This window comes from Nyctereutes procyonoides, unplaced genomic scaffold (genome assembly GCF_905146905.1).
Source record: "Nyctereutes procyonoides isolate TBG_1078 unplaced genomic scaffold, NYPRO_anot_genome, whole genome shotgun sequence".
Taxonomy (NCBI): Eukaryota; Metazoa; Chordata; class Mammalia; order Carnivora; family Canidae; genus Nyctereutes; species Nyctereutes procyonoides.
The window spans coordinates 6,771,181-6,783,539 of record NW_026575026.1 but is presented as its reverse complement, the minus strand read 5'-3'; the positions used below and the strand labels follow the sequence as shown (position 1 = coordinate 6,783,539).

The window sequence follows — 12,359 nt, the reverse complement described above, 5'->3', positions numbered from 1 at the left end:
GGCATGAGCTTTAGGCATTGGCCAGAGGGAAGGTGGGTGGGAGGCGAGGGCCTGGGGGAACTCAGGATTGGGATGCTCTGTTGCCCCCTCCCACTGCTGTAGAAAAAGTGGTTGGCTCAGGCTGGTTTCTGTCCAATAATTTTGGATGGGTCTTAAGTGGGGAAGGAGGAAAGGTCATGCGGTTGGACCTCAGCTCATCTGAGGGCTAAAGGTTCTCTGTCACACAGCACACAGAACTGGAGCCTTGTCCTGGAGAGTGGAGGCGAGCTGAGACATAGCGTAGGACGAAGATACAGAGAAGGGCTTTGAGTTCTTTTTGTGTGTAGGTTGGTGATAAAAGAGGCTCAGCAAAGAGGATGTCCACGGAAAACGTGGCAGGGAAGTCCAACAGCCTTGGGGACAGAGGAAGAGCTCGAAGCTATACTTTCCTCAGGGTTGTCCAGCCTGTGTTTAACCGTAGTATTTTCACTTCTGCAGTTTCTCCTGCCGCAGAGCGTATCCGATTCATCTTGGGCGAGGAGGATGACAGCCCAGCACCCCCTCAGCTCTTCACCGAACTGGATGAGCTGCTCGCCGTGGATGGGCAGGAGATGGAGTGGAAGGAGACAGCGAGGTGAGGCTTGGCTGGCTGTGCAGTGGCGACCTGGGGAAGCAAGTGCAAGGCAAGGTCGTTGTCTGTGGGCGCCTTTCTCTCACCTTCACACTTTGAATAACTGAGGAACGTCATGTTGACTGTGTTAAGGAATAAAAGGAATCTTTTCTCTTTTATATTGATGTGGATGCAGGACACCCTTTATTTCACTGCTAGAGCATTGTTGCATTGATTCACGTTATTACAGTTTTACCCTTTGTAAGGAATTAGAAGTAAATCTCCATTCACGTGCTATTTAATCGTAAAATATATATATATATATATATATATATATATATATATTTAGAGATTTTATTTATTTATTCATGAGAGACCCAGAGAAAGAGAGGACAGAGACAGGCAGAGGGAGAAGCAGGCTCCCTTTGGGGATCCTGATGCGAGACTAAATCGCAGGGCCTCAGGATCACGACCTGAGCCAAAGGCAGACACTCAACCACTGAGCCAGCCAGGTGCCCAATAGTAAAATATCTTAAAGAGATAAACTCAAGCACACAAACGTGATAGCTTAGAGATATGTGTCCACAGTTTCTACATGCCAAGGTGTCCGGTGAAGTCATGTCTGATTTGTTGTTAGCATTTATTAGCATCCATTTCCAGTTAGCAGGGAGGTTGCAAAGACAATGTTTACCCACAAACTTGAATTATTCCAAGTAGAAACCTGTCATCTTTTAAGTATCCACAAAAGCAAGAACAAGGTTCACTTGAACTTGGAGTATAGAGACCTGAGTTCAATTTCAGATTCTGTTATCTGTTAGCTGGATAGCACTCAGTTTCTCAGAACTTTGATTTCATAATCAGTAAAAAGTGGATAATAATCTACTAAATATAATATATATGTATGCAATATAAGGTACGTAACATATGTAAATGTAGTATTATTTAATATTTGTCTGATTATGTCACAGATATTTATATGCATGCCTATATGTATATATGTGTATACATATGGAAATACCTTGTAAATTGTTAAGCACCACCGAAATATCTAAGATTTCATTAATCTCATGGTAACAGAGCTTTTCTTTCTTTCTACATATAGGTTATTTACTCCATGCCTATCTTCTAGGACGTAGAACAATTATGTAATAGAAAGAATTCGATATGATGCAGTTACTAGTCTCATTGTCATACTTGCATGGAGATTCAATATATTTCCCTTTCACAAGCAAGATAATGTGGAGATACACCTTCTATAGTCTGCAACTTAATTCAAATAAAATTCAACTGGTGTTTTTTGAATGCATAGTGTATGTCAGGCAGTAATGAAATACTGGGAATAAAGATGTGAGCAAAAGAAACTCACACATAAATCATGGTATCTTACTCAAGTTTCAAGTGTGTTCAATGTAATATCTTTACAATCTGAGGAATGAGGCAAATCAGATCCTTATTGTAGCTTTGGGTTTAAAATAAGAGCAAAAGAACTGAAGGCCTTCTTCTGTGGATTAGATGGAAAAGAGATATGTCTGTTGTTCCACTACTAGCTAGGTCATTCTAGAGTGAGAAAGAAATATATTTTTTATCATCTATGATTAGTAAAAGTTGATGAGATGTAAAGAACCACTAACTCAATGGTCTTTTCTTCTCTGGATGAGATTCTTTTGAGAATTAAAGAAAGAACTTTTATTTTCTGGGACATATCTTTTTTTTAAGTTTATCTATTTTTAGTATGCTCTACACCCAATGGTGGGACTTGAACTCATAATCCGAGATCAGGAGTTCCATGCTTTTCCACCTGAGCTGGCCAGGTGCTCCATTTCTGGAACATATTTTATTTTTTATTCTTTTTTTTAAAGATTTTATTTATTTATTTATTCATGAGACACACAGAGAGAGACAGAGACATAGACAGAGGAGAAGCAGACTCCCTGCTGGGAGTCCAGTGTAGGACCCGATCCTAGGACCCTGGGATGACGCCTTGAGCCAAAGGCAGAAGTTAGCCACTGAGCCACCCAGGTACCCCTCTGGGGCATATTTTAAAAGCTTCATGCATCATATCATTTGTAAACAAATGTTCATCAAGTTAATTGGATTTTTTGGGTAATTTTTTTTAGTTACTGAGACTTATGCTCTGTAGGTTTATGGGTTTATTATTATTGTTGCACTCCTAAGTACTATTGAATGTCTTTAGCCATTTAGGATTTTTAATAATAGAGAAGCTTCATAAATTAATTTGTTTGAAAATGATAGAGTAGCTTTTATTTCTCACTAAGAATTTCTAGGTAGTTTGGCCTTGTGGAAACATCTACTTTAAAAGAAAGTTCAATGGAAAAAGAAGTTTAGTAGAATCCATTGATAATTTCATATCTCCCAAAACTTAAACTGTGCCCAGAGAAGAAAATCATTACATTTTACTCCTGGCCGTCCCAGTAGCATTAAGGGGAAAAAAACCTAATCTTAAATATGTTATTTTCCATTTGCTGGATAATTCTAATATGCAGACCCATGTTTTACTTCTTCGGTTAATATTTTCTCCTTATCAAAAAGCTATCTGCAGCATGTTTCTGCTTCTCTACCTCTGATGCTCCCCCTTGGAGCTCTTCATTCTTGTTTTTTCAAGACCTCTTTCCATGATACGGTAATTCTCATTCCCTTCTCTTAGTTCTAATAACCTGGAAATTAAAAGTGCTACATAAAGTATACTTTTGGTTCATAAAACATCCTCCAAAAAAAAAAAAGACTTTCAAAGTAGAATCTTGTACTAGTAGCTCCATTTCATTCTTTCTTTTCCTACTTTCTAATAGGAAAAACAAAAACAGAATGAAAATTGTACTGGTGCAGCCTGAACTGAGTGTTGGGGAGATTTTGGTCTAGTCTTGGCTTTGTTGCTGACTGGCTACTTCACTATGGGCCAGTACTCATGGAATCTTCCTGAGCTTGAGTGTTCTCTTCCATCCAATGAAGGATACTGGGTTGCATCTCTGTAACTTCATGTATAGTTTTATAGCTCTAAAATTCCAGACCTTTGTATATACTAGCATAGTCAGTCAGTTGTGGCCAGAGGAGCTACTTTGATTCATACTATCTTCTTGAAATTCTGTGTGAGTGCCTATCATAGAGTAGAATTCAGGTGTAGCTTCCTGCTTTTTCTTTCAGTCCAAGGCAGACTATATTTTATATGATCTTTGGTCTCAGAAAGGTGGAGAGGTGACAGTTCACTGTGTAGGTGATTCAACATTGAGTGAGGTGGACATAGTACTTTCATGTAAGATTCTTGAAGATTAAGATAATTTTGAATACTTTATAATACTTAAAGTCTTTATTTCCTCAAGAATTCACATGTCATTTTTGGTGATGTCATTAGTCCCCAAGAGACTGTACTGCTGGAGAGAATGTGTGGTGGGAGTTTACCATGTGTTGGCAGTGGGAAGAAGCATACTCATACCAGTCTACACTCTACGGCTTCTGTATAGGACTTGCTACAATTACTATTGGTTAGTTAAACGTAAATGTGATATTATTTTCATTTTGTCTCCTTTATTACAATAATTCTTCCAACTGAGGATCATTATGTCTGTCTTTCCCTATTTTACTCCCACAGCTTCACTGTGCTATGTAGTATTTGTTGAGTGTGAGTAGTTGAGAACTGATTGCTTTAGAAATAGCTGTTCTAAATATAATACTTTCTAAGGTATATTCCTTGACCAAAGTTGGAGTTCTGTGATAATTTATCTCTTTCTGACTGATGGACTGCTGAATGACAGACCCAAGGTACCTAGCACACCACTGATAAAGCTCATAAGAAGACCTATGTTTGAAGTTTCAACCTAATTCATTAATATGCTGCTGCCATCTACATTAAGTTCTCTAGCCCAAACTTTTGTCCTTATATGATTTAAAATAAATGAATAATAATTGAAAATAAATAATAATAAATAATTGGATGGCTAATACACTTCTAAAAATAACATGTCTAAAATGGAGCTTCTGATCTACCTGCCTTGGATCTGTTCCTCCTGCAGAGTTCCCCACCACAACGAGCAACTCCATTCTTCTAGTTGCTCAAGCCCAAAACATTGGCATCTTCCTTGACTTCTTTCTCTACCCTCATTACTTGATCCATTGGCAAACCCTATTTGTTTTACCCTCAAAGATATTCAGATATTCAGAATCTCACCACACCTCACATTCAGTACTGCCACAACCCAGATGCAAGCCACCATTATTTCTCATCTAGATTATATTAAATGCTTCCTAATTAGTCTGTGTCTCTGCATCTGCCCTTACCTACTTCATGAACAATCTACCACGATCTCTTTGATCTTCTACTTTTCTCCCCTTTGTTCACTCGCTGGCCAGTCATGCTTCTGTGCCAGGGACATTGCACTTGCTGTTCCCTCTGTCTGAAATGCTTTCCTTGCTACACTCCCCGGTTTCTCCATGGTTCATTTTCTCACCCCCCTCAGGTCTTTATTCAAATATTACTTTCTCAGTGGCTGCCCCATCTAAAATTGAAACCGTCCCCCAATACTCTCTAACCCCCATCCTTCATTATGTTTTCCTTGACACTTATCATTTATTTATTTATTTATTTTATTTATTTATTCATGGACACAGAGAGAGAGGCAGAGACATAGGCAGAGGGAGAAGTAGGTTCCCTGTGGGGAGCCTGATGTGAGGCTCAATTCCCAGGACCCTGGGATCATGCTCTGAGCCAAAGGCAGACACTCAACCACTGAGCCACCCAGGTGCTTCAACACTTATCATCATTTAGCATATTGCATATCTTGTTATTTTCTCTTTCCAATAAAATTAAAGTTCCATGAGGGCAGAAAGTTTTGGCTGTTTTGTTCATCACTATGTCTCTAGTGCCTTCAACTACCGGGTATACTGTCCGCAGTCAAGAAGTATGTGTTAAGAGAATTAGCTCCACCTAAATCCTGTTGGGAAGTTGGAAGGTGATTGTGCCTCCAGAAATGATTCAGAGTTTTACTAATCTCTAGTTCCTGCAACGTACCCTGCTTAAGAACGTTTTTGCAGTAATTTCTGATTGCCACTTATGATATCCAGTTTCTAGAGATGATAGGATTTTTTTCTGCCATTAAAAATTCTCAAACCTATCAAACTAATAAAAATTTAATACTTAGAAGGGATTGATTTTATAAATGAAAATGCGCAATGAATATTTTTCTGGCTAACTTATAAAATTGAGATCTTTGCTTTTTTTTGTGAAAACTCCGATTCATAGACTGTTTTATTCCACAGAGAACTAACCCACTAGACTTCTCCAGCTTAATGTAGTTTCTACTGTGAGCCCACAGCCCCACAGGACACAATACCACCCCTTTTAATATTCTATACTTTTTAGGTAGCTAATGGTTTGATTTGACCAAAAATATCCTACATTGATTCTCAACATTACTGCAGCATCAGTTTTAGTTAGGAAGTTCGGGTTATGCTCTGTCTCAAAAAATAGAGAATGGTTTCAGTAGCAGGAAAAATATCCCAATTTAAGTCTTGGAAGGCACAGTAGTCATGTAAAACTATGAACAAGGGAAGTCTTTATTTATACGAAGTTTGAAGTTCAGCCAACTCCACCACCACCACCCCTTTTTTCCACATCTTTCCCTTGCTTTTCCCCTTTCCTGAAAATTAGAACTTTTAATTTTTATTGGCTCTTCCAGCATAAAGCACAAATTGAAAACTGGGCAAAGGATAGGATGATTAGACCTGAGAAATGTACATGATCAGTGGAATGCAGAGAATACTCTTTCTTTAGAGAGTATTCCTGAGTGTTAGGTAAGTACTGACATTCAGTAATACAGCAGTGATCACAGTGGAGAATTTGGTATTAGTGAAGAAGTCTATGCTCTTTGTGAAGAATTTCTAGGTGGCTAGGCATTAGCTGAGAGGTTCATGACAAACTAGTGAAAGAATAAGTCATGGTCCAGCTTTGGTGTTGGCCCAAAGCCAGGATCAAGGGCTACTGCTCTTCCCTACCACCCTAAGCTCTTTATTTCTTTGAGACAGCGCTGTCTCTGCAAAAATGGTTATTGGCTCTCTGTCTTCCTTCAGTGACTATTCAGATGGCTAATGTTGGATTTCGCTGTTATAAGAATATATGTTAAAGGTCAGTCCAGTGTGATTCAGTTTTTTGTTGCCAAACCTGGGTAAAAAGGAAGACCGTCACAAGTTCCAACAAAACAAGCAGCCAACAAAGGAAAAGGGCATTGATGTTTTACTTCTAGCAGGACAGCACAAATGAGCACCCATCTGTGTTTCTGCTTGGCAGACTGACCCAGCCTACCTCTGGAAAACCTGATTCCAGGGCATGACCATCAAGCACAGACATGCATACTTACCCTGGGGATTTGGAGAGAGATTGTCCTTTTCCCAATCTACACCAACTTCTCTGTCTTTCCTCTGCTAGATTACTTTGGGACATTCCATTTCAGAACAAGTTTATTTCTTCTGTAAGAAAAAGGCTAAAGGAAATGGAATCTAATCATCTACATAATTACATGTAGTTACATACACTGCTTTGCAGTAGCTTTCACAGTTGATCTAGAAATCTAAGAGTTCTTTTTAAAAACCTAATTTATCCCAGATACACACTAGCATTGGCTTCTTTTATGTAATGAGGCACTTACTAGTTAGCAAGAAATATATTACTTTAATCTTATATAGTTAGGTTATATTCTAGGGCAAAAGTCATGTCTATTTTCCACTGTAAAATTGGTATGTTTTTAAGTTAGAGGTCTTGTCTTTTTAAAATTATATTTAATCATATGATTGGAAAGTTGCAAAATTCAGTGATTCCCAGTGGGCCTTCTATTTCTTTAATAAACGAGTAAAATGCTGTTTGGTTGGCAGTCACTCAAGGTGCATTAAACTGAGCATGCTGTATTCTTCTTCGCCTAAGACCTTGAAATAAATAAACTTTACCTAATAAACTCTTCTTCCAAGGTTACAACAGTTTTGTAATTGCAAGCATTTAAAAACTAACTTCTGAAATTAATTTTCTTATAGCATGTGGAGTATCAAGACAAAAGGAAAAGTAGGAAACTTATTGCAAATATATTGTTATTCACAGTCACTATAAATGGTAGAGAGTAGCTTATATAGAATGTTTTACAGTAAAAATGTCTTTTTTTTTAATAAAGTGTAATTACAACGTTTTAAGGCACCTTAACAAATTCATTGGCACTTGGGTAGGCTGAACTTTGGTACCTTTGCCTTAGCCTTTTCTTTAATGGGTTCTGATTTGAATTGAGTAATTTTCAGGTTTTTTTCAAATTTGTCCTTGATATGTGATGAGTTAGACATAGCATGTGTAGTTTCTGGAATGAAACTGCATGCAAACAATCTGTGTAAGTGGGAAACCCACATAAAACTTTATGTCTGAAAGCATATGTTGGAAGCATACTCCGTTCCTTGAACAATCAGAGCAACACATTTTAAAGGAATTTAATAGTCATTATCCCAGAGTTTCCCTTATGTTGTTAGCTGTGCTATGATATGACATCATCACAACAGTCAATATTTACTAACCTCAGAGTGAAAAAGATGCTAAACTGAAGTATGAGATAATACTTATCCGTTAGGAATGTAGATTCTAGGGAACTTGCTAGTTTTGAGATTTTACATTTTCATTCCTTTATGATTAAATCTTGACCTAAAGGACTGGTGTATGCCAGGAGGGTGAGTAATGCTATTCCATAAATCCAAGCTGGTTGGGATTTATGATTTCTAAATATACTGTTAAAACCTGTTTAAAATCATATTTAAGTCTAGTCAGCTTACCTACAATACAAACTGTGGAGAGGAATGAAGCTAAAGACTGGTCACAAAAGAATGTAGTCATTTTGCTCCTTTTTGTTTTTTAAAGATCTGTTTACTTATTTGGAAGAGGGCGCCCACACACATGAATGGAGGGGATGGCAGAGGGAGTGGGAGAGAAGCAGACTTTCCCCCTGAGCCTGGTGACTCGGGCTGGATCTCACAAACCTGAGATCATGACCTGAGCTGAAACCTGAAGTCGGACGCTTAACCAACTGAGTCACCAGGTGTTTTTTTTTTTTTAAGAAAATTTTATTAAACTTACATAGTTTGGACAATTGAGAAAGATGGCAGAAAAAACCCATTCTCACATATGGATGTATTTGGTAGTACAGATTTATGGCACCTGACAGGGGGTCTCATTGAGTAGAATTAAGAAGGAAGTGAAGGCTGTATAAAACGCTCCCATTTACTGAGTTTCTAGCTGGCCTTTGTTATTTATCTTGGGTTTAATTTATATCCTATGATCTAAGATTTATCTCTCAGCTAATAAGACTTCTCTCAAGAATCAAAACAAGGAGTCACTACACTAGAGATAACATCTTTATATGTAATCCTGAAATGGTTTTATATACTATAGAGGCTTTTAATATAGTAGAGTCTTATCTTGAGTAATAAATTATGACATCAAATGTAAATGTGACTGACTGTAATGTACATCTGAAATTAGTAGGATATAATTAATTAATTAATTATACATCAATTACACTTCAGTAAAAATACTCTTCAAAAATTATTTTAAGTTTTTATTTTAATTCCAGTTAACACACAGTGTTATATTAATTTCAGGTGTACAATATAGTGGTTCAACACTCCATATAACTCCTAGTGCTCATCATGACAAGTGCACTCCTTAATCCCCATCACCTATTTCACCTATTCCCCAAATCCCAATTTTTGAAATAGTTTAAAATTATTTTAAAAATACATGATTTATGTAACAGTTATCAACAAACATGGTTAGAGATTGTGTGAGCAAGCCTGAAAAGATAATATACCTAAAGTTAACCAATGTAATACACACTGTAAAATGATTACTCTTGAAATAACCCCAGTCACCGTTTATCTTTTTGGCAAATCCATAGGATTCTTTAAGAGTATGATGTAAAATTGTCATTTTTCTGCCCTTTCATTCTATTTCTGTGGAACTAATAGCAACCAAAGGGAAGAACTATTAATTAAATTACACACACACTCATGTGAATATTAAGGGTCTTTTATTCTCTCTTGGAATGTTTCACAACTACTTTTATAGAAAGACATGAGGTCCAGTTCTGAAGTTTTAGAATTTTGGTGGTGATGTGGGCATTTTAACTTGTGAGGAAAATATGTAAAAATCTCCACTGTTTACATTTTGGGGGGATACAGAGGAAAGGAAGAGGGTCTGGGAGTTGAGGGTGAGATTGGAGAGAAGGTTACCATTGACATGTGGGAGCCCTTCCCAAGAGGAGTGCGTACTGAGTCTCTGGATATGGCTAAACACTTCTGGATCACATGGGTATTGGGCTTGATTAAAATTCTAAAGTTTCTTTGACTCTGTGGCTGATCTTTTGATCTGCGTTCACTCTTGGTTCTACTAATGTGTTTTCTTGCCTCCTCTGGGGGTGGTGAGCAGTCTATAAATAATACCTTATGTAGAGCTTCCTCTGATCTCTGCCCTTTGTTCTCTTCTTTAGTGAGCTAGGTGAGCGTTTAGCTTTTTCTAGGAAAACATTTTTCAATTATTAAACCTTTGAGTGAAGAATGTAGGAAAACAATTTTTTAACCCCCTCTGTATCTTTTTCAATATCTTTCAGAAGATTTGAAGTGAGAGAAAGAAGCATTTTTTTTCTTTGGGTCATAATGAATAGCAAAATGGTGATGCTTTTGTGTTCTCCTTTACCAGTGTAGAGAGAGTCTATATGAGCAATACATGGGATATAAAGACTGTCAAATGTGTTTTGTTTTCATTTCCATTACACTTTTGAAAAGTTGCAGTATATTGCTAAGTTATTGAAGTATCTGGAAGTCTTAGAAAGAAGGAGTTATGAAATTGGTTTGTTTATTCCATTGTTAAGGTTGATAGGAGATCTGTTATTGGAATCGATGTGTTGTTCCCTGAACTTGTGTGTTTTTAAATGCATGTGGAGTGAGACTTGAAGGGTAAAGCTCCCATTAGAATCTCAGTGAGAATGGAACATGTGTCATCTGAGAAATACAAGCCGCACATGCTGGCCTTCTTTAAGTGTTAAAGGGAAATTTTATATTCCTCCAAACACTTCATACACCATGTTTTTCAAATAATTAAGATAAATATTGGTTTATAACTGATATTTCAACTTATATAAACTTGCCTTGTGAAGTCACAACAGAATTCTCACAATGGTGGTTATTTTTACACAGTGTGGGCTTTCACGGAGAATTTTGAAACGCACATTTTTCCTATGTTATTTTAAAAATTTAGCAAAATAATCATTCTTCAGGATTTCATGGTTACATATAGACAGATAAAAAACCAAGAATCCTTTGGATCATTTTGGTTTATTTTCTTTCTCTCTAACACCAGGGGAAGGAGAGTCTAGTGACTCTGTTTGGTGTATTTATAAAGGTAATGCAATTAATGATATAATAAGCTTTTAAGACTCCACCAAATGAGACATTTTGGGAGTGCTGGTGGGGTTGGAGATGGAGGGGTTGATTTAGCTATTTCCAGAGGAGGTTGGAATACTTTTAATTGCTGTTCACTAATCTCATGTTCCTAGGTGGATTAAGTTTGAAGAAAAAGTGGAACAGGGTGGGGAAAGATGGAGCAAGCCCCACGTGGCCACATTGTCCCTTCACAGCTTATTTGAGCTAAGGACATGTATGGAGAAAGGATCCATCATGCTTGACAGGGAGGCTTCTTCTCTTCCACAGTTGGTGGGTAAGTATGTTGTTTTAAGTTTTTATCATTTCTTTAGCTACCTGTCCGTGGGTCCCCATTGATGCAGATAACTTCTAGTGTAAACAGAGTTGAATATTCTACATTTATTTTTGCTCTTTTTTATATTATAAAAATAGTAACTTTTTTTGCAGAAGATTTGGAAAATACAAATATTGAGAAGAAAGTGAAAAAAATCTTCCATCATACTTTCATAGCCATTGGTACCATTGTGGCATGTTTCCATCCAGCTTTTGTTTCTCAGTCTTCCCTCTCATGCTTTTAATTTTTCATGTTATTTTTTATTGGGATCATAATGTGTATATGTACAGAGTTGCATTCACTTCTACCTTATAAGGTTAATATTTTTAATATAGGCTTCCCCCCTGCATCCTTGGTTATTTTAAAATGGAGATCTGGGGACTAGATTTCTAGAACTCTGACCTTGGACATTTGCACTAACCTTTTCTGGTCCTTACTTTCATCATCTGTAAAATAGGGGGCTTAAGTCCTATCTAAACAGGAAAATCATCTAGTTGCTGGGTTGGGGCTGATTTTGTAGGTGGAAGTCAAGATGCTTTAACTGTATGTCAGAAAGGTTGTGTGGGACAAGAGGCTGGCAGACCCTGGTGGGCTAGTGACTGATGATGTCACATGATGCTGATCATCAACCTACAACCATGACCAACTCACGGAACCTCAAGGTGCAGGGCAGCATTGGTATCTTTGGTAATTAGTATTGGTTAGTGAATGTGAGTGTACCATGTTGAATATCTGGGACACACATTACTACATTCCGAACAGGAGTATTGTTTTCATTTTCTAACAAAAGCCTGGCCTGAACTGCCTTATTTACCCTTTGGATCTAGAGGTGCTAAAGATCATGTTTTTCTCAAAAAGGAGTATAGGGGCTCTGTTTGGCTTTCCTAGGAAAATTCATGAACTAGGTGACCACTGGACCTGTATGGATGACCACACTTTCCCCAGGGCTCTGCAGGGTACCTCATTTGGGATTATGGGGAGGAAGTG

General features: G+C 37.5%; 1 protein-coding gene across 6 annotated transcripts in view; it reads left to right on the top strand.

Annotated features, from left to right (window-relative positions):
* Positions 1 to 12,359, top strand: part of SLC4A4 (solute carrier family 4 member 4) — a 345,822-nt gene that overhangs the window by 139,405 nt on the left and 194,058 nt on the right. For 5 of the 6 annotated variants that reach the window (XM_055315262.1, XM_055315259.1, XM_055315265.1 and 2 more), the window contains 2 exons: positions 478 to 613; positions 11,173 to 11,333. The exons of the other annotated variant lie outside the window; for it this stretch is intronic. In XM_055315262.1, coding sequence (XP_055171237.1) covers positions 478 to 613; positions 11,173 to 11,333 — 297 coding nt within the window. The remainder of the gene's footprint in view (positions 1 to 477; positions 614 to 11,172; positions 11,334 to 12,359) is intronic. 6 annotated transcript variants of the gene reach the window in all.